The sequence below is a fragment of the Acanthaster planci genome, linkage group LG10, assembly GCF_054643075.1.
Source record: "Acanthaster planci isolate LZ-2023a linkage group LG10, COTS_SCS, whole genome shotgun sequence".
Classification (NCBI taxonomy): domain Eukaryota; kingdom Metazoa; phylum Echinodermata; class Asteroidea; order Valvatida; family Acanthasteridae; genus Acanthaster; species Acanthaster planci.
Genome location: NC_141786.1, coordinates 6,072,070 through 6,095,211, shown reverse-complemented (window position 1 = coordinate 6,095,211; position 23,142 = coordinate 6,072,070). Strand labels below are relative to the sequence as shown.

General features: G+C 42.1%; 2 protein-coding genes across 2 annotated transcripts in view; one reads left to right on the top strand and one right to left on the bottom strand.

The window, feature by feature from the left end:
- Positions 1-6,514: 6,514 nt before the first annotated feature.
- Positions 6,515-23,142, top strand: part of LOC110980505 (gamma-aminobutyric acid type B receptor subunit 1-like) — a 36,586-nt gene continuing 19,958 nt past the window's right edge. Inside the window, exon 1 of the mRNA XM_087142463.1 lies at positions 6,515-6,827. Within this exon, the coding sequence (XP_086998589.1) occupies positions 6,576-6,827 (252 nt within the window). The 5' untranslated portion in view covers positions 6,515-6,575. The remainder of the gene's footprint in view (positions 6,828-23,142) is intronic.
- On the bottom strand, positions 14,670-17,922 carry LOC147797703 (uncharacterized). Its single transcript, XM_087142579.1, has 2 exons — positions 17,657-17,922; positions 14,670-16,615 (listed from the first exon to the last, which is right to left on the bottom strand). The coding sequence occupies exon 2, from the start codon at positions 15,896-15,898 to the stop codon at positions 14,672-14,674; it is 1,227 nt and encodes a 408-aa protein (XP_086998705.1). The 5' UTR covers positions 15,899-16,615; positions 17,657-17,922; the 3' UTR covers positions 14,670-14,671.

Below are 23,142 nucleotides of genomic sequence, written 5' to 3'. Positions count from 1 at the left end.
TGCTCGCATTCAAGAAGGATTTCGTGTTGTGTTGGAAACACTAATTTATTCATTTACCTTTCCTTTTCAGTTTGGCCATCGCATCTGAACACGATGCCAAGAGAAGTCGTCGTCAAGAAACTAATTTCCTCTAAACTTTTACCGAATGGCGTAGTTTAGAAATCAAAATTCGGATTGTACAATTGAAGCCCAAACTGTACATACACCTGGACCAAAGAGTTTCCCTATTAAATAATAATTGGAGCTTGGTTTGTAGAACTAGTCACTTTCTTTACTTGTGTCACAAGTCTCAAACCTAGTTTTGAAATGGATTTATGGAGCCGTTTTTATTAAATGTGCCGAAATCTGTCGGATCACTTGTTTCTACACACCTCCTCTGCACCGTAGCTTCGCTGATCCAGGAAAGTCTGAAATGCAACGAATTCTCCTCTGAAGAAAGCTCTTTTTGGCAGGAAATCTGATGGAAATCTATGTGAAGCAAAATTGAGCAACTTTCTTTGGAACTTTTTAAGATGTCGAGTTCCCTATAATATAGCAAACTATCCAGGTCTTTTATTCTTGGGCAAGGCTATTAAAGGATAAATACCAAACACCATCGGTTATTTGAAACAGTAAGTATTGATTTGTAAACAGTGCACCATTATTCGTCACCGTCACACCCTACTACCGCTCATTCACAGGTGGGCATTCGTTTTCGAGAACCGCACTACCAACAACCCCAGTTTCACGAATTAACGCCCAAAGGATAATTCCCATGAAAGGCGGGTTATTTAGGCTGAACACCATTTCTTTTCCCAACTCCATCAGTCTAGAGTGCTCTATAGGTTTCAGAAGACATATAAGACCAACGGGGCGATGCATATTTAATAGGCAAATAAAAAATAATTGTTGATTTTTGTAAAATATAAATAGCAGTGTGACTGCGAATGATCTTACAATAATATGAATGATTGTAGTTCTACGACTTTCATACTTCAGAACGTGATCCAGGACGCACAGGCGTTGCAATTTTGGGCCGATGTCCTTCTACTCACATCACGTGGAGCGAGGAAAATGAACCTTTCTGGATTCTCAAAAGAACCTTTAAATTGGAAATGTGGTAAGAGACGAAAAATAATCTCCTCGTCGGCTGCAATCACCGCAGGAAGTCATTTACGAGATGACTGAAGAATGGCCTTGCGCCGTCGGGGAATCATATAGTCTACTTGAGTTGGCCGGTAATGCTTTGGTTTTGTTGCTCCAAAAATTTTTGTATTAAACACGACGACAAGAAACAAGCAATCACACACACCAAGGGCGTAAATCTCAGGGAAATGGGGGTATATCTCCCACCTTTTGATCGGGGGAGGGCTACTGAATCATCATTCACTTTTTCGAGGAGAGAAAAAAAAGATTAGGAAATGTCTTCTCAAAAGCAAATGTATTCAGTGAAACTTAAAAAGGAGACAGAGTTTTTTTAGAGTATAAATACGTGTTTCTGATGTAAGACTAAGCAGGAGTATAACAAACATTAAAGATGCAGATCTATGTAATGAGCATCGCCTCCTATAGTGTCATTTGGTGCCAGCGACGTATGTTAACCTTTTCCACTTAGTTTGTGCACATGCACTAAAATTCGGCAAAGTCGAGGTCACTTTCTGTTGCTTGTTAAAATGGTGATGCCAGCCAGCAAATGACTACACCAAAATCTTTCTGGGGAGATCTTCCGCACTGTGTAAACGCTTGCTGAATTTATACCAGAGAAATATAATCAGGCGTCAGATTTCATTTTGTGATGTGGGAGAAAATGGGGTGAAAAAGGTATATGTACGTAACATTTCTGAACGCAAAACAGGGTATTTTAAACTTGAACATCTGAATTGTTCTCCAGTTAGTCCACACATGCTGCATATCCTGATTACTGAAAGAGTGTTCGAAAAAGGTTACAATGCTATGTTTAAGATATAGCGAATTATTCTTTGTCAGTTTGATCAATTTCAATTTTGGCTCTCTGTCGACCGGTCGGCCATGTCGTGTGCACATGTGCAAGTTCATGTACATGTACTCCATCAATGCACGTAACTACTACGGACAAATAATTCTCGTGCAAAATATTAAGTTTGCAATAACTTGAAAATACTACCGATGTTTTATTAGACCTTAATATACACAGCACTTTATTTTGTTTGTTTGGATAAACTGGAGAAGTTGTTTTAAAACGGAAAAGACTGTGGGTGTAGTTATTTTCCAATCTAATGGTGTTTATTTTTTTGTAAAAATCACTTTTTCAAAATTTGTTTTAAATTTTGTGCAACTGGGTTCATATAATGCGGTGGTTTAATAATCATGAATGTCTTTACATGCGTGTCAAGGCTGAAAAAAAAATCGCGTGGACAGTCCATCTCTTGGTGTTGGGGCAAAATCCGCTTCTCCTAGGCTGCGAGATTGTCTGAAAAAACACCCCCTTTGAGGTTAACACAAGTCATGTACCGATGTATTATTTGTGAACATTTTTGAAGACCACTGAACACAGATTTTTATAAGGTGGTTTAATTAATTTACAGTATTTTTATCATTCACAAATTCTTACAATTTCAATCATCACTTGGCACGGATCTCTAAATTTGAATATGACTGTTTTGTTGTACCTACAAGCTTGCATGCAAAAAGCACTTAGCTATGTTATCAGACCCACTTTTGCATGCTTTATAATAAGATCAAAAACCAATTCCATTATCGGTGGAGTGAACTACTTTCTGGGCACGGGGCCTCCAATAACTTAACCCGCTATTCGTATTCATCCTTAGAAAACCAAACATTGTGTGCGATTTCTAGGTTGTCAGGTTCACCTTGGAGAAAATTTGTTAGATCAACATCCTTCGGATATGTTTTTACCCCCAAATCTGGAGTTTTCTGGCTTCGCTGATGTATGCAGTGACGCGTTTTGGGAACACGAGTGACTGACCAAGGCCTGGATAATGGGGCACTTTGGAAAAAGATGGGATGACAATGAAACCCATCCGGCTTAATGGATCTTTCAAAAACGCCGTTGCATAGACGGAAAAGGAATCTCCACCAAAGTAGTCAGACTCGTAGACTCCTTCATTATAATGCAGGTATGAACGATGTAAAAACTAGTCCGGCAATTGATTTGGCTGCTTGCATTTTTGGGCGATGTGCTGATTCGCTGTGTACAAACGGTTGGCACATTCGTCAAGTCGGGATTTCTGAACTCGCAGTAATAAGTGGACACAAGAGGGCGTTGTCGCACAGCCTCCATACACAATGCACAAACGCAGACGTCACAGTACAGAGGATCCTGACTTGGTCAAGTCTAACCCGACTAAAGGATTTTACTGTGTAAGCCGCTTTAACTTGAAGCACCCCTTTACCGGTTAAAGGTGTCGTCTGTCATTTGTGATGAAGTGTAGTATGTTCCTTTGAGGTAATAAAATTACTCGATATCTAACGAAGAGTGCCTGCCAACAAAGCGGGTGAAAATTTATCTTAGTAAATGATGCATATTCCGAAACCAAAAATAGATTCTAGAATTTCGATTTCTAATCAAACTTTGCCCAGTCATGTTTTGACTTGTACCTTAATCCACGGACACGTTCTCACATGCAGTCGAATGCAGCTATGCAATGACTTGCTCTGGACCGACAAATAAGGCTCGCGCGCCTCTGTGTCTTTTCAATTTTCTGTGAGATATCGATGGGCCAACACTAAAAAAATCATCAATACTCCAAACCAAACTAAACTTGATTTGAAACTTGACAAATCAAATCAAATCTTAATATTAATTTTACACACTCACAGGAAAAATGCGTTGAAATCCATTTAATATTCAAAACACTGATTAAAATCCGATATGTGGCATACAGAGAATAACTGGGAGCACAAAATCAGCGCAGGTAAAACTGAACAGCCAAATTCTAACGTACTGTAGTCGTTTTTACTTGTAAATCAGATTACTTGAGTTCACAACTTGACAAAAGTTTTACATTTAACAATTTAGAGAACTCAGTGTACCAGATTTTATTCATATTTAGCCCGCAAAAGGCTTGTTGTACTCCACGCCCGATTGATATCAGTCGGTCCTTTGTTTATAACCCTACAAAATCTCATTTGATGGTGAACGCTAAGTCTGAATATCATTAGACGGTGCTTTTATGGACCAACCGAATCTTATGTTACGTAAAAGTTGAGATCAATATGACAATAAAAAGCAAGAAAAATTGAGGCAGTGTTGTAGAATGGTGATACATGTCAGGAAAATAGCCAAGAGAAGCAATTTCCACACGCCCTGTAGGGTCTGTTTGCGGATATTACCGAAGTTCTCGAATACTAACGAAACAAGTGAGTTAGGCGAAAATGTTTAGGAACGGGAGTTCACTTGACCTAAAGATCTCTTGAATGAAACAATCGGCATCTCTAGGTATGGTAACCAGACTACAAGAACTTGGTTGCGCGCGCTCAGCACGTCGCGCGCAAGTTGCGTGAGGCACGCCGTGAGTTCCAGCCACGGGACCCTTGTCGCTCGGAGTGGATACTGTCCAGTAATACCTAAGGGCCAATTTCATAGAGCTGCTTAAGCACAAAATTAAGCTCGAGAAAACCTTACTTGATAAATCAGATTTAATGTTTTTTGGTTAACATGACAATCAGATAGAGTTTGTGTTGGTAACCTTTGTTTATTAAGTAAAGTTTTTTCCCGCTTGAGTAAATTTTGTGCTTAAGCAGCTCTATGAAATTGGCCTCTGGATTATACGCGCTGATATATGCAAGGACAGCCAATAATCATATCACCAGTGATCTTGCGCACTTTATCAAGGGCAGTTTACCGAAATGAAGTGTAATAAGATGTAAACAATAACAACAAAGTTCATCACGCACACGTGACCATCACCCACAGTTTGTAGTTTACTTCTTGTGCTGCATGTAACATCAGACAAAATATTTTCAGTCGGGTCAGTCTAGCGCCAGGCCACGTGTGTACATGCTTTCCCCGAGAGGGAAATTGCGTCTGTAAAAATCCTTTCTATTTCTCCAATTGAAGCGATAAAATTACAAAATGTGCCATTAGTAAAATCCCAGGATGCCCTCTCTTCAGTGCACCTCGTGTTTATGTGCGTAAGCTGATAGTGTTCATCGATTTTGTACTGAAGTGAAAGCAAGTAATGTGATACAGATACAGAACAGACCAAAGACGTGCTAATGGAGTGGATGCCTGACAAGTTTCTGATCGTCTCATCGCTGGGCAGCGAGACGCATAATCAACAATATTCCTGGATACGTTACCTTCCATTATCATTTCATTATGCACCGGCCATGATACAAGCAGGAACCTAGGGCCGAAGGAAACAGTCAGCAGCGATCACAATGCTCCCATACAGCAGATTGTTGATTTGATCAATCCATTAATTCCGCTTTGCAAAGTGCATTGTTGATTGTAGGAAATGCAGGTCAGGTCCATTCTACTTGCCAATCGACTTTCCTTCAAGTATTTAGGCTATACATGTATGAGAAAACACGCTTCAATGCAGTGCTGAAAACTTGGGGTACTTATGGCTGTCGGTTTTCCACCCTAAACCTATGATCAGGATCACCAATTCTGCTGTATAGTGGAGATGTCAATCAGTTTGAGTTCTAATCCCCATTCCAAGAGTTCTACCCATTAAACGTACACAGAAACTTAAATCTTAATTTGCTAAATGGCTTTGATTTGTTACCATCTTAATTACAACCTGAAGAAAAGTTTCATATTCCAACCCCTTTCTATCTGTTCTCGGCAAAGTATATGAAACTTTGCGTGAACTTTGACGCAGCAAGTCTTTTTTGTTTCATGTGAAAAGATACATCTACATGTATATACTTCCAGTTCATGTATTTTTCTGAAGTATTTCAAATAACTACTGTGTAAAGGCAACAGAACGAAAACCCCACTCTCAACAAGAGTGAGTCTCTTATAAATTTATTCCAAAAGAGTGACCACCACTCTAAAAAGTAGGAGCCATAATTATAAAGGACAATTCTTTTTCGAGTTGTCCTTTACGTATGGCTGCATGCAGAGTGGAGTGGGTTTACACATTTTTAGCGTGGTTTTTACTCTTTATAGAGTATTTCCACTCTTTTGAAGTGGATTTATAGATGACTCGCTCTTTACGAGAGTTAGTTTTTCACTCTTTTGCCTTTAGAGTGTAAGCTACCATATTTTCCGTTTCCACGCTGATTTGTCACAAAAATAGTCCAACAGTATTTTTAGGCAAAAGGATTTCAACAGAGACCTTTCAAATTAAAATTCAATTAATATACAAATCTTAAAAGGTCTTTGCTGCTGTGTAGACTGCAAAGAAAATAAATCATTACATCTTTCAGCATGTCTACTAAACTAAAACAATCACCACGTGACACACAGAGACCAACACGTGACAGAGACATCCAATAGTGTTGCCGCGAGGGAAGGATCTCTAATTTCACTCCGTATGTCGCGGGGAGCAGCAGACGTGTTGGGGCAATACAGACCCGTGAAGTGTCACATTAGCACGTAGAGTTGCCGAGAGAACACCTCGTCGTGCGTCCAGCGCTGCCCCAAGATGTTCTTAGCACAACTGCCTCGGCAATCTGATCTCCTCTTCGTCATCGCCCTCGTCCTTTTGTCTCTTACCCTGCCGACGGTGTGCCTCACCAACATCACCTTGGGCGGTCTGTTCAGCCTCGGGGGTGCTGGCTCAGATTGGGACGGCAGTGCTATCTTGCAGGCCGCGCTAATGGCCCTGCAGCACGTTAACGAGGACCCTACCGTGCTCCCGGATTACCACCTGCACATCGAAGTCAAGAATTCTAAGGTACAACTAATGAGCCCTTTTTTCCCCTTCCGTTTGAGAGTGTCCATCCATTCCTATTCCCAGAAAACTACTCAAGAGCAACCTAGTCTGTCCTATTTCTTTGCTGATTTGATAGCACGAGTAGACAAAAGAATCTTGATCTTGTTATGTAAAAATAAGAAGTCGTTTTCTCATCAATCACAAAGTATCCAATGTTTTTGTGCAACAAATTCCTGCGTATCGCGTGTGTGCCTTTATCTTGAGCGTTATTCTGCATTGATAATTTGACACGTGTGGCCGTCCTGTGCTGGCATTGTAGGAGAGGGGATAAACCGGTGTATTTTTTCCACTGGAAAAGCAGTAGCTGAAATATCTGATTTATACTTGGGCGCACCTTGATAGCGAACTAAGGCAGAGGAGTCAGGAGCTAGTGCAGGTTAGAACATCCACTAGATATCAGTCGTAGTTGGCAATGGCCTTGGCTCAGTATATTTACATTAGTGTCAAAGATGGAGGTAGCTTTTGATAAAATAGTTTTTTAAGGGTCGATGAAGACCTCCGTAGACAAACTGTTAATTTATTGTTTAAAACATTCACTGGTATGCCAATAACACGATAGGGAATGTAGAAATGGAATACAATTCCATTTGTTGTAGTTAATTTACTGACCCCTCAAACGAATGTTTTAATCCTGACAAATGATGGCCTTATGGGTGAGGCACATTTGAGAACCCCCAATTATAGTCAGGCACCCTGTCCGGGCAGAAGAGGAGCATAGACATTGGACACGCACAATTCACTTGCCAGGGCCTACATGAACATGTTCACGTATACGATGCCTAGCGCACGGTAAAAGCATGTGCGCATTCGGTATGGAGCAGTGCACAGCAAAACATACAGAAACCTTTGACAACCGTGTAGAACAAAAACCTGTCTCTATAGCAACCGCATAGGACAACAAGACAATGCTGTTGCACCCTGAACATGCAGGGTAGAGAAGCAGAAAGTGAACTGGACAGTAATTCGAAATCCACCCCCTTCCCCTGACTCGAACCTTCACTTTGGGGTATTTGGCTTATACTGGAGCAACTCCTGATTCACACTCGATTGCCTCACCTGCGATGTGCTTATAAAAAGTGTTTTGCTGCGTTGCACGTCCTAAATAACGAAGGTGTCCGCTCTGAATACCATGGTGTTCCTTCATTTTGAACGTACGTTAAACCGCAGCGACGTGAGAACGTTACCTTCGCCCAATAACAAACTGTACACGATAGGCTCCGCCCAACTTTAGCCCTTTCTTTTTCTTGTACATCGTAATTAGTCATGTTTGCTCTGAGAACTGTTCTGGAGGCATAAACATAGTGAATGCCTCACTATTAAGCCTCCGGGGTGCGTAATAGCTTCAGGAATGTGTAGGCTATTGAGTTTAGATCAGAGCGCCAAAAAGAGTGTCGTTAGAAAAAAGCTCAATGAAGTGTGGCTTTTCAAACGACCCTGATGATTTTCATTGAAGAAGAGGCAAAAGGTTTCATATTGAAGGAGTGTAAGTTGTCTATCGCCCATAAATTAGGGTGCAAATTTGCTATAAATTTATTGTCAAGAGATACACGTATTTTATAGTTAAAGGAAGTAAACGTTTAAAACAAAATCTAAACAATTACATGAGCAAGAATTGAGGCAAATACCAACACTAGCCATATCAACAGAAGAAATGCGTTTTCGAAGATAACGCTCATGGTGGCTGTGGTGATATTTCAAAAATCTTTCCAAACACGATGTGTAAAATGAAATATTTGTTTTTATAAATATAAGAAATGTACGTGTAACGGGGAAAAATGGCACACTTCAGATGAGAATAAAAAAAAACATAAAGAAGAGACTTGAAGAAAATAAAACACTTGGGGAACTCGCAAAACAAAAAAACTTTCAACAGGATCAAAAGGGAGGAGTCGCAAGAAGTCTAAAAGAATAGGGATACGGAAGCTGAAACTTGATTCCAACAACAAAATCTTTTATTTGTCCTAAAAAATATCCCCCCAAAAAAGGAATGCAACTAGAGAACTAAAAAAACAGGACTAAGTCGAAAATCAGAGAATTGTTGAAACCAAACCTAAAATGTAGGGGAAATATGACCAAGACCAAAATTAAATTTAGAAATTAGACCAATCCTAGCCCAAAGCAAATCTGCAACAGAATCAAGGTAAGGCTTAACCAATTTAAAACAAGACCAACCCAAACTAAAAGAAAAAAAAACCAAGAACCTACAAAACCAACAAAACCGACAAAACCAACACAGCACTTAAGAAAAGTTACAGATCAATCCAACTCAAGCATCAACTACCTGTAAGTCAAAGGAAAAGTAATAAAAACCATATAAATACAATTTGAAGACGAAGAAATTAGCCAATGCACAAAGTACTACTCTACACATCCACAGTTGCTCAATCTACATCACAAACGTTTTTAGCTTCAGTAACAAACATGTGCAGTAAGGCTGAGACCTGCCCAAACTCGTGAATATCAATGAGGTAATAAACAAAAGGTCCAGCCACTTCCAAGAAGGCAGGCCACACTAATCCTTAATCCCTGCAATTACCTAAGCCTCCTGCTGAAACATGTACAAGCATATGGGAGTTCATGAACAAAGAAAACTGACTTGCACAGGATGCATGTACTGGCCACATGGTTACAAAATACATGTACCTACCACACACAGGTAAAAGCACAAAAAAATTGATAATAGAATATACGCACTTGAGTTCAAGACTACATAATGAAGAAAAGTAAAACAAATCTATCTGTGTTTCGTCATATGTACCAACTACATGTAAGTCAGCAGAATTACACTTCAACTCAATTTATTCTGCTTCACTTTCAATCATGGTATGGAGTGAATCTACATAGCAATCCTCATCCTCATAACCAACTTTAACTTAAAAGGTTCATAAGCACGGACTTAAGAATCAAATCCAAAAGCAGAGAACTAGAATTGCAGATACAAACTATTTGCTACTAAAAAAAGAACTACATAGACTCCATCGTCAATCTTCCTAGTGAAGAACTTCCAAAAAAAATGCACTTGTGTGTGAATACAAACACTATCTTCATATTTAAACAGGCTAAGCAACAATAACAAAAAAATATCCGAGTAACCCAAAGGTTTTCAGCAATGATCAAAACACCTTGTAAAAGTTACAGTCATCTAGCTAGAATTTGGTTCAAATCTTACAAAAGAACACTTGGCCAATAATGTGAGTAAAGATGAAACAATATCTCAAACAATGAAAGTGACATATATCATCAAAAGCAGTCAGCTGACACAAAATACTTAAGTCTTTCTCTTTAACAATACAGATTGATACAGAAATAAAAGTAAACTCACCAAGTCCACCGCAGGTCTAAGCTTTCAGGGCAGAACTTGACTGGTATTTAACAGGTGTGTTACTTCACCGACTGCCAACCTGCTTACTGAGACTTGGGCTCAAAGCATGCCCACAGTGCCTGTCCAGTTGCATGAGTCATCAAGTAAACAATTATGAGGGGCACAATGCAACTTAGGATGGGTAAACTAGGTGGTGCTACTCCTATGTGTGCGTGGACATTTGCATTTAGTACCAAGGAAATAAACTAAGTTAAATCTGCCCCTGCTACACTCTCGCCTCACTAAATCCATTGCTGTCCTCAGCAATAGGCAACAGGGAATAATATCATTAACAAAAATACAAAATCGTGGATGCTATTTACAACTACTATTGTCATCACCTAGTCCCTGTATCTCGCGGGCAACCTGATGATTCGTCTGGGCCGATGATGTGTCTCTACCGTCTCAATGCTGCCATCATCACTGGGCTCATCACCATCAGTATCGGAAGGAGGTCCGGACTCTGTGTCCGTTGAAGAGTGACTAGAACTGACTAGTGGAGACTTTGTTCGCGGAACAAGAGGATCTGCTGGCACTTCAGCATCTGAGTCGGTCTCGTTGCTCTCCTCTGACGCATAGAATGGACAGATGGTCAGTAAGTTGCGATGGATGGTTCTGGTTCTCGTGCAGCCCAGATCCCGAATGATGTAGACTGGAAGGTTCTGTAGCTTCCTGACTACTACATGTGGCGTCGACTCCCACCGGTCCTTCAGCTTACATCTGCCTCTAGGAGTTTTGTTTGCAACCAGCACGCGATCACCAGCCTTAAGTTCTTGATTGTGCACCTTCAGGTCATATGCTGCCTTCTGCTTTTCGCTTGCCTTTGTAGCCATCTCGTTCACGGTATTATATGCCACACGTAGGTGTTCTTCCAACCGCCGGACGTATGAATGCTGGTCCCCGACATCAGGAGCGGACTCTGGTGTTAGTTGTGGTACTAAGATATCAACTGGCAGCTTGGGCTGACGCAAGAACATCAGGTAATAGGGTGAGTAGCCAGTAGACTCGTGCCGGGTGCTGTTATATGCATGTGTAAGTGTCTCCACATGCTCTGCCCAGTTGACCTTCTCCGTGGCTTCCAGCGTCCCAAGCATTGACAGCAGCGTACGGTTAAACCGCTCTGTCATGCCGTTACCCTGTGGGTGATACGGTGTCGTCCTACTCTTGGAAACACCTAGAAGCTGACACAACTCCGTCACCACCGCTGATTCAAAGCACCTGCCCTGGTCCGAATGCAAGCGCTCTGGTATCCCGTAGTGTACAATATACTTCTGCCACAACACCCTGGCTACGGTGGTCGCCTTCTGGTCTCTGGTAGGGAACGCCTGCGCATATCGAGTAAAATGGTCAGTGACCACGAGGATGTTTTCTATCCCACCCTTTGACTGCTCCAGGCTCAGGAAGTCTATACAGACCAATTGCAGTGGGCGAGCTGTCTTGATGGCCTGCAGTTCAGCTCTTCTAGATTCCGGGGTCTTCCGTAGCGCGCATCTCTTGCACTTCTTAATGTAGGACCTGGTTTGCGAGTAGAGTCCAGGCCAGTAGTACCGGTCACGAACCAGGTGGAGTACTTTGTCAAGCCCAAGGTGACCCATAGCGTCGTGCAGACGTTGTAGCACCTTCTGTCGCATGACTCGGGGAAGGACTAACAGATGCTGTATTTGACCATCATCATACTCCCTGCAGTAAAACAGCATACCACTTCTTACGCTCAGCTTGTCCCACACCCGTATCAGCTTTCTAACTACTCTTGACTCCTGGGACACCTGTCTTCTACTCGGCTTGGCCGGACTTTGACGTTTGAGATCAAGGACTCTCATGATTGCTGCATCGTTGTGCTGAGCCTCTTCCAGGTTTAGCCCTTGCACACAGCTGGTACCACAGCCACTGTCACCGAGAGACCTCTGAACTTCAGGGTCACCAAGGGAGCCATCTTCTCGACTGGGGTCGCTCTGGCAGCTGGACGAAGGGGATTCCACAATTGGGAAGGAGACAGCATTACTGATGACCGGCATGGTTGGTGTTTCTCCAACCACAACATCTGTCTTCCCATCAGCGGCATCAAGGATTCTGGTTACTTCGGCCTTCCCTATACGAGACAACGAATCTGCGTTTGAATTGGATTTGCCTGGCCTGTACGCGATGTCCAGGTTGAAGATAGCCAGGTCGCTCACCCATCGCTGGCCTGATGCATCTAGCTTAGCCTTCTTCATCACATAAGTGAGGGGATTGTTGTCTGTGACAGCGGTAATCTTGTGCCCATACAAGTAATCCCTGAACTTGTTGGTCACAGCCCAGTGTAGCGCGCGAAATTCTAACTTGTGGGCAGGGTACTTGGCCTCTGATGAAGTTAGAGTCCGACTGGCATAAGCAATCACTCTCTCCTTGCCATCCTGTACCTGCGCCAATACTGCACCTAGACCACCACCAGATGCATCGGTCTGCACTATAAATGGAAGACGGTAGTCTGCATAAGCCAGGATCGGTGCTGTGGTGAGCCGATCACGGAGAGTCTCAAACGATGCTTGGCACTCGGCTGTCCAATTAAAGGGCGGGTCTTTGCCACCCCGTGTACCTCCAGTCAATGCAAACAGTGGACCTGCTATCTTTGCATAGCTTCTCACAAATCTCCTGTAGTATCCCGTCAGGCCAAGAAAACTCTTGACATCTCTCTTGCACTTGGGTACTGGCCACTCCCTAACTGCTGTGACCTTCTCAGGATCTGTGGAGATGCCGTCACCTGACACCACATGGCCAAGGTACTTGACACTGCTCTGCAGTAGATGACACTTAGTAGGCTTGAGCTTAAGCCCATGCTCCCGCAGTCTTGTGAATACTTTAGACAGGCGACTAACATGCTCTTCTATGGTGGAACTGAAAACAACAATGTCGTCCAAATATAGCAGCACACTGTCAAAGTTCATGTCTGCAAACACCGTTGCCATCAGCCTCTGAAAGGTAGCCGGAGCATTCATCAGACCGAAAGGCATCCTTGTGAACTCAAAAAGGCCCATGGGAGATGTGAAAGCCGTCTTAGGGATGTCTTTCTCAGCAACCTTAACCTGGAGATAGCCAGACGTTAAGTCAAGACAAGAAAAATACTTGGCCTGACCCAGAGCATCTAGAGCCTCGTCAATCCTGGGAAGAGGGTAGGCGTCCCGAACGGTGCGAGAATTAAGCTTGCGATAGTCCACACAAAGTCTGATTTTACCATCCTTCTTGCGTACCACAACAATTGGCGATGCAAATGGGCTTTGACTGGGCTGAATCACTCCGGACTTCTTAAGCTCCTCTATGTGGCTCTTGACCTCATGGAATTCAGCGGGAGGGATCCGTCGATATGGCTGCCTGAAGGGGGTCGGGTCTATGAGGGGAATCTCGTGTTGCACTGTGTGGGTGAACCCCAAGTCATTTTGGTCCTTAGAAAACACATCCTCGTTCTCCTGTAGAAGCTTAGTCATAAGCTGCCTCTCTTCACCAGACAGCGCATCAAGATCAACATCAAACCTGGCCTCTAATGGTGCACCAGCTGAGGTCTCATGGCAGTGGGCCTTCGGAACTTCCCTCGTCTCTTCGAGTACCCGGCTTGGACTGGACAACACCTGTCGACCCATGACTAATGTGGCCAGAAGCGTGTTACGTCTTACTAAAACATCACGTGTCGACACATTGAGGACCCGAACAGGGACCTTCCCATTCTGAACCTGGACGAATGTGTTTCCAATGGCCAAGGAACCTCTGCCAGGGGCCTTGTGAGCATCTTCCACGAGCGCCTGGAATGTCCTTCCCCGGGTAAATCTGGGTGCCTCTGCCGGAATATCTGCCTCTGCACCAGCTTTCACTAGGAACGGCTTGCGGCCCTTATACCTCAGAGTTCCAAACTCACCATTCCTTTTCATGAGGTCCCCACCATCAGCATTTATGTACTGGAGGGCAGAGTACCAGACTTCTGATGTTTGCTGCACCTTCTTTAGAAATCCTTTCCCATGTCGATCATGTAGGGCATCCCGGCAGGCCCGGAGAACATTAGTTCCCAACAGCCCTGGAATCTTTCGGCGGAACTCTGTTGCTGGGACAACAAACACCGGAACCTGTTGTACTTGGCGTCCGAGGACGTTCAGGTCGACCAGGATGACCCCGCTGTACGGCACTTGTTGGCCTCCAGCACCCTGAATACTGACACTTGTCTGCCGCTGCTCCTGGGCTTGAAGAAGAGGATGGCTGGCTACAAATTCATCAGTGATGGTACTCACTTGTGACCCAGTGTCTAGCAGGACAGTGCACTTCCTACCAGAAACGGTGACCTCTACATCACTGACTGGCCCTATCAGACTCTTCTCTGGCTTGTCAACCTGGACGTTGTCTCCGACGGGGTTTCCTCTCTCTACAGGGCTCTTGATTCTACTAGATAAACCCACTGATCGCCCATCATCAGAGGGTCCTTCTAGTTTAACGGAGGTTGTTGGGATGAGGTGGAGGTTGGCAAACTGTTCTGTTGTAGCTGGTACCTTGGCTCAGGACATCTCCTGGCAAAATGTCCTGGCCGACCGCAGTTGTAGCATGTTTTTGTTGCCCCGTCAGACCTCCCTGGTGGATGACTGCTTTGATACATGCTGCACTGCCGTCCTGGATCCATCTGAGCATTATTCTCCAACCACCCTACACGTCGTCCAAGTTCCATCTGGTTTGCAAGGACTTGGTTGAGCATGGTTTTCTGCTCCTCCATCAGCCTTGTCAAATCATCCACTCGGGGGTTGGTGTTTTGTTCCGTCGTTCCTGGTGATACTGCCTGCTTCTGCACTTCGATCTTGGGAGCACTTGTTTTCGTTGGGACATGGGCCATGAGATGATAGGAGTTCCTCATCATCTCCTCCTGGTGATGTTTCTCTTCAGTGATAACCCTCAACTCAGCACGGATGTCTTTGAATTTCATGGTCCTGGGTCTCATAGGTGCTAATCTCTGCCTGTAGTGGTTATCATGCAGTCCCGTCATGAATTGGGTAGCAAGAATGAGGTCTCGGCTCTCTCCGAACAAGTCATGCTGACTATGTCGTCGCCCCACCTCCTCAATCCGTCGCAATAACGCCTCAAGAGCGATGGCGTAGTCACTGGCTGCCTCCCCTGGTTTCTGTACTCTGCTGTAGAACCTCGTCATGGGTGATGAAGCTGAGTTGTCTTCACCAAACTCCTCCAACAGTTCAACAAAAGCCTCCTCCGCTGTAACTCCCGAGGGCACTCTGCTCTCAAGATTGAGAACCACATCCCGCGCTCTTCCTCCGGTGTTGCGGACCACCTCGTGGAACTGTACTGCATCCGGTGCCTTCCCCTTTGCCTCCAGTAGGTACCTCATATCTCGTACCCATTCTTCGATGCGGATGCCTTTCTCTTTGCCAGTGAAGGCCTGCACCCCCTTCACTTGATGCGTTGTGACTGTCCTCTGTGTATCATATACTGGCGCAGATGCTGGCCTCATGATGGGATCAAAACCGCACATCTCAAGTGGGGTGAGCTGGTGTGGGAAAGTTGCAGTTGGGGGGTCTGGGTGACAAGGAGTGACAGGTATATCAGTCATCATGTCAACTGGGTTAGACTTGATGGGAGTAGACGTCCCCAGGTGGGATGGAGTTTCCATCATGAAGGTCACGGTAGGTGGACTTGGAGTTGCGGCCATCGTGAAATTTCACTGTTCCTAGACTCAAGCACTGTGTTGGTTGACCCTAACCGATATTCTTGACCAGAAATAAGAACAAAGAAAACCAAGCCTCATGACCAGCAACCTATACCCCTACTCAAATAGATATCTATAGCTAAGTTCGTAATGAACAGTTTCCTTACCCGGATTCTCCACCAAATATAGAGAGAGAAAAATGTAACGGGGAAAAATGGCACACTTCAGATGAGAATAAAAAAAAACATAAAGAAGAGACTTGAAGAAAATAAAACACTTGGGGAACTCGCAAAACAAAAAAACTTTCAACAGGATCAAAAGGGAGGAGTCGCAAGAAGTCTAAAAGAATAGGGATACGGAAGCTGAAACTTGATTCCAACAACAAAATCTTTTATTTGTCCTAAAAAATATCCCCCCAAAAAAGGAATGCAACTAGAGAACTAAAAAAACAGGACTAAGTCGAAAATCAGAGAATTGTTGAAACCAAACCTAAAATGTAGGGGAAATATGACCAAGACCAAAATTAAATTTAGAAATTAGACCAATCCTAGCCCAAAGCAAATCTGCAACAGAATCAAGGTAAGGCTTAACCAATTTAAAACAAGACCAACCCAAACTAAAAGAAAAAAAAACCAAGAACCTACAAAACCAACAAAACCGACAAAACCAACACAGCACTTAAGAAAAGTTACAGATCAATCCAACTCAAGCATCAACTACCTGTAAGTCAAAGGAAAAGTAATAAAAACCATATAAATACAATTTGAAGACGAAGAAATTAGCCAATGCACAAAGTACTACTCTACACATCCACAGTTGCTCAATCTACATCACAAACGTTTTTAGCTTCAGTAACAAACATGTGCAGTAAGGCTGAGACCTGCCCAAACTCGTGAATATCAATGAGGTAATAAACAAAAGGTCCAGCCACTTCCAAGAAGGCAGGCCACACTAATCCTTAATCCCTGCAATTACCTAAGCCTCCTGCTGAAACATGTACAAGCATATGGGAGTTCATGAACAAAGAAAACTGACTTGCACAGGATGCATGTACTGGCCACATGGTTACAAAATACATGTACCTACCACACACAGGTAAAAGCACAAAAAAATTGATAATAGAATATACGCACTTGAGTTCAAGACTACATAATGAAGAAAAGTAAAACAAATCTATCTGTGTTTCGTCATATGTACCAACTACATGTAAGTCAGCAGAATTACACTTCAACTCAATTTATTCTGCTTCACTTTCAATCATGGTATGGAGTGAATCTACATAGCAATCCTCATCCTCATAACCAACTTTAACTTAAAAGGTTCATAAGCACGGACTTAAGAATCAAATCCAAAAGCAGAGAACTAGAATTGCAGATACAAACTATTTGCTACTAAAAAAAGAACTACATAGACTCCATCGTCAATCTTCCTAGTGAAGAACTTCCAAAAAAAATGCACTTGTGTGTGAATACAAACACTATCTTCATATTTAAACAGGCTAAGCAACAATAACAAAAAAATATCCGAGTAACCCAAAGGTTTTCAGCAATGATCAAAACACCTTGTAAAAGTTACAGTCATCTAGCTAGAATTTGGTTCAAATCTTACAAAAGAACACTTGGCCAATAATGTGAGTAAAGATGAAACAATATCTCAAACAATGAAAGTGACATATATCATCAAAAGCAGTCAGCTGACACAAAATACTTAAGTCTTTCTCTTTAACAATACAGATTGATACAGAAATAAAAGTAAACTCACCAAGTCCACCGCAGGTCTAAGCTTTCAGGGCAGAACTTGACTGGTATTTAACAGGTGTGTTACTTCACCGACTGCCAACCTGCTTACTGAGACTTGGGCTCAAAGCATGCCCACAGTGCCTGTCCAGTTGCATGAGTCATCAAGTAAACAATTATGAGGGGCACAATGCAACTTAGGATGGGTAAACTAGGTGGTGCTACTCCTATGTGTGCGTGGACATTTGCATTTAGTACCAAGGAAATAAACTAAGTTAAATCTGCCCCTGCTACATACGGTATCCCAACGTTTTAATCGTTTTCAAAGGGAGTTATTTGTTTTTGATTGCCAATTCGAATTGATAAACAAAATATGACCGTATTAAGCTTATTTACTAGCCGTGTACATCTCTACGCGGGTTAGGGTGATAGCCCATTGTTGCTTACGGGTATCTACGGGCATGACAAGGATGGGTCGTATAGTTCTGTGATGTATCCAACCAATATATGTAAGTCAGAAGACCAGATGATTGGTCCATTATACAAAACCATGTTCCAATGGGATTTGGTTAAGACATAGAAAGCACCGTCTGATGATATTCAGGCTGGTGTCCATAGTCAAATGAGATTTGGTTGGGCCATAGAAAGTACCATCTAATGATATCCAGGCTGGTGTTCATAGTCAAATAAGATATGGTTGGGCCATAGAAAGCAACGTCTGATGATATTTAGGCTGGTGCTTGCAGTCAAATGAGATTTGGTTGGGACATAGGAAGCACATACGTGATGTGCAAGTAGATATCAGGGGCTTCAAACCAGGTAAATCGTTACCAGTCTTGGGTTGAGTGCAGGTATTATGAAGTATGCTAGAACACAAAAATCCATGAAATAAACACAAAATGCATTCTAAAGAGATGCAAGTTCCTCGTCTATCGCACAATCGAATGGTAGAACACTTAACATCAGGAAGAATTTATAGGACAGTGAAACGAAGGCCATCGATGCTGCCAAAACGTGATCTATGTTGCTGGCAAATGACAAACCTTGACCAAGACTAAGTGCTACATTGATTTGAAAGGTGCAGTAACCTTTTTTAAAATAATCAATAAAGTGATTTGCTACATACTTCAGTTGGTTTAGAATATTTTGAATTTAGAATTTCAACCTTTAATTGATTCATTCCATTTATTTGATGTCATGGAAAATATCATCTTTTTCTTAATTGGAAAACTTATTTCCACATTCTCCTTGGTGTAAAACTTGGTTTCAAGAACCACGTTTCACAGGCTGTATTCAAGTGGCGCTCTTTTGCCCGCTCAACTCCTTTCGTTTCGGAGCTGCACGTGTCCAGCATTAGCATTAAACATGTACATGTAAGTATTGAACGGATCGGATTAACCATGGATTAACTGTGTGCGTCCTCTCAGAACAGAGCACAACATTATTTGAATATTTACGATGTACAAGAAAGAGAGCGGCTAAAGTTGGGCGGAGCCTATCGTGTACAGTTTCTTATTGGGCGACATTAACGTTCTCACGTCGCTACGTTTTAACTTACGTTCAAAACGATGAAACGCGAGTTACGCGTACATCAGGCTCGTTCCTCCCGTCCATAATATGTAGAGGCCAAGTGTAATTGCTTTCCAGTGTCCGTAAGTAAGTTTCTTTTACTTCAGACAAGGTGCACCGTGGAAGCAGTGTTGCCAAGAAAAAGGAAAACAAAATCAAAGCCTAATTATCATTTTTTTTCCAACCATGGGTACCTATTAAGTGGCGTTACTACGCGGAAGGACGCAGATATTTAGCCCTAGTTACGTCACTCTGGGTACCTCAAATTGGTGCAATCAAATTAAAATTCATCAGCATGCATATAACTTTCTATTAAATCTACAGTGACTCAAGAGTGATGCAAGTGAGTAATTTCCTTTTAAAGTTTCAAATATCTACTACTAGTATTTAAAACTCCCAAACCTTTAGAGAACAAGCTCTCAGATGCGTTTTATTATATGATCAGACACAGTTCAGTCAGCGACTGCGACAGTCGTCCATCTTTCTCCTCCGTGGCTTTTCTCGTATCAGGTATCAATTTACAAGCGATTGCTATTTCATAAAATGTATCATCTGTATCTCATGAACTGACACAGATATGAAGTTAATATTTGAGATCCGGACAGATATTGAGATGGGCAAAACTTTTGATTTGGTAGTGAAGTCGTTTGATCATTGCTTCTCGGGTTAATGAAGGGGTAACTATTGAGGTGCATTCCCAATGCTCAAGCCAGACCTCTGTATCAATATGTCTTTTAATATCTTTAAGACAGTTCAGGATATTAGCTTGAAAAAAGGTAAACGACGCCGAGATATGCATGCTTTCATGACGTTGCCTTGACGTCATCAAATATTATTTTAAAAGTACCTGGTAATTGAAAGTCAAAATGAAAAAGAGGTTTGTCACATTAATTTTGAATTTTTAATGAGGTAGCTTGTTCACATTTTGAGACCTAGTACCATACTGTGGACTTTCAACTTTACAACGATAAGACACGTGACTTCGACTTCCATAGTAACCAGAAGTGCAATGATGTCGGACTATACCTAAAAACAAGCCTTTTTCGCCCTTCCAAAGGACTAAATGTTAGTTTTATTCTGAGCATGATACAAGAGTTAATGGTGTCATAATATGAAAGGGCGCCTCTTGTGGCACAATTAAAGACAGTTAACATTTGGACATTTGAGATGGGTTTTCATTCTTTCATGAAAACGGACAAAAACCATTTACCATTTATGTTGTGAAGTCTCACATAATGATGGCATCATAATTGAAAAGACAATTTTGAGATTATTTCATTGCATAATTTTGCATAAATGTCATTCAGAGATGTCATCCTGCACGACCAATGAGATTTACCCTGTTCATCGGCTTTCTCAAAATTCTGTGACTTCATTAAACTAGAAATCAATATTTCTTGATCAACTCGTGTTTGCAACTAAAACAAACACGTCTCGTCAAGTTAAAACCAAGTCTTGTTTGCTTTTTGAGATCCACAGATATTCCCCAATAAACAAAAGAACTCAAACATGAGATTTATGACACTTTTTACTTTGGTAGCTGGACCCAATTGGAAATAAACAAAATTAGCACTTCACCTTTACAAGTTGATATCAATGGAGATTATTAGTTAGGACACTGAGTTGTGTAATTTAAGAAGGTAAGTAAAGAAAGGGCAGGTAAGTAAGGAAAATCATTATGGCTGCAACCTTACTATAAATTAACTTTCCGTTAGAAGAGAGTTTTGTCGTTTGTGATTTTGCCGTGCTCGTTTGTTTGTATGTTTATTTCTTTTTTTGAAATTTCCCTTGTCTGTGTCACCCCCTACAAAGAATGTAATCATTTAAGTAAATACTGACAGCGCTATGCATTTGAATATGCTGAGGAACCATTCCATTTTCCTGAAAAGTGGCTTCGATTTAATTTTGACTGCGTGTATTAATTTTACAAATGGCAAAAAAGTGATGGATATTTATTTAATTGTAAGCACAGTGAACTAGAAATATACAAACTATCGTGGAAATCGAGTTGAAACTTATTAATACGGTGTACGCCCTCCCGTTGCTGTGTTACGCGCTTGGAGGCATTAGGTGCATGGAATGAATCAACCTTTTCAGGTACAGTGAGCCACTCATCTATAAAAGCTGCGGCAAGTTCCTGAGCTGTTCTACGCACCACCGGGCGGGACCGAATGCCACGATCGATTTCATCCCACACGTACTCGCTGGGGCTTGGGTCTGGACTGAAGTCAGGCGATGGTAGGAATTCAATTTGATTGTCCTCGAGATACTGGGAAATAACTCTGTCAGCGTGAGGTCACACACTGTAAAGTACAGTTTTCAGTCGGAAATTCTGCAGCAGTTGTCTTTTTCATGTCAAACACTGGACGCAAATTCCCAGTCTGTGTGACCTCGTTGGAATATTAAGGCTTTATTTAAAGGTCTAACATTGAATTGCTATTGGAATACTTTTACTAATGCACAGGCAGTGCAGTTCAGTAATTTTGTCTCAGGTTCACCTGTTTGGCACGTGCTCCCTCGGACAAAGAGTTAACAGACTCATTTCGAGTGACTTAACTGACTCACCAAAGTCGATGAGTGTGTCATCACACGGACAACTCAATAACTCACTTAAATGAGATTTTAGACTCATAAATAATTTTAATTTCTGCATTGCGGCGTTGATCACGGAGGCGTTGCATATTGGGTGTCGTAACGCGAGGTCTACCGCTTCTTGATCGATCTGACACACTCCCAGTGTCTCTTACACGATGGCTAAGCCCACTAATTGTTGAGTTATGGACTTGGAAATGTGCGGCTACATCCCTTGTTGACATGCCTGCATCAAGCATCCTAATAGCGCGGACTTGGTCAAACAGACTAAGTCGTGGCATTCTCGTCTTTAGTCCGTCTGCTAAAAAAAAATCGGTTCTGGACGCTATGAACCATTAACCATCGCAGGAACATCTCAACCTCCATGCAAATTAGCCTATCAAAGTAAAACCTTGAAACTTTGTCAGACCACCATTTTCGCCTTCAGTGAAGCATATTACCCAAGACCTATGCTTGAAAATACAGGCATCAACTACGGTGCTACCAGTATTTGTAATTGATCGCCACAGCATTAGATAAAAAGAACCCAATATTTTATCAAATTGCGGTAAATTTCTTGGCCAATATGTACTAAGTCAAAATCAAATAAGATGAAATTTAAGGCATCATTAAGCCAAGAGTGTTGTGTCGTCTTAAGCCATTTTAGCCGTAAACACTGCCACTTGGCATTTTATGTTTGAAATTGACAGTATTTTGTTTGCACTATTTTCAGAGGGGGGCACACATATGGAAGCATCCAAATTGAACAAATTGTCAATTAAAATTTCGTCTTCAGAGCTCACTATCACAAGCTAAAAAGGGCTTTTCTGTTCGTGCCAAGATGCGAAACGAGGGGAACACCTACCCTGTGTTCTTAGTGGATAAAGCCTTGTGCATGCCAAACAATGGTTACATGCATTGTTTGGCAGACACAAAGGTCCCTGGTATTTATGTGAATAGTCTATAAGGATTTCATGCCACTATAAACTTTCGTTATTGATTGATTTTATGATTTACGAGGCTTTCCAGGAGACATGCCAAGAAGCTTTCACGCAATCCATCCCTTCGAATATAGAATTACACGTATTCAGTAACGCACTACATCGAGGACAGGCCCGTAATGGAAATGGATGAAATACCACCATAACTTTGTGATTTTGCCAAGCTTGTGAAGAGCATATTGCCACAAATTGGCTTTTTATCGCTTGCAGGGAGGTTTTGAGGGAGGGCAGAAGTTCCAGCTTAAGATGATCTTCCACTTTGCTCCATTAAACACTGCTGTATGGGCCTACGGAGCAGTCCATCCAGCCCTGCGTTTCTGAGAGTAGTTTTATCTAGTTTGTTCCTGGGGGATGCATTTTCTTGAAATAG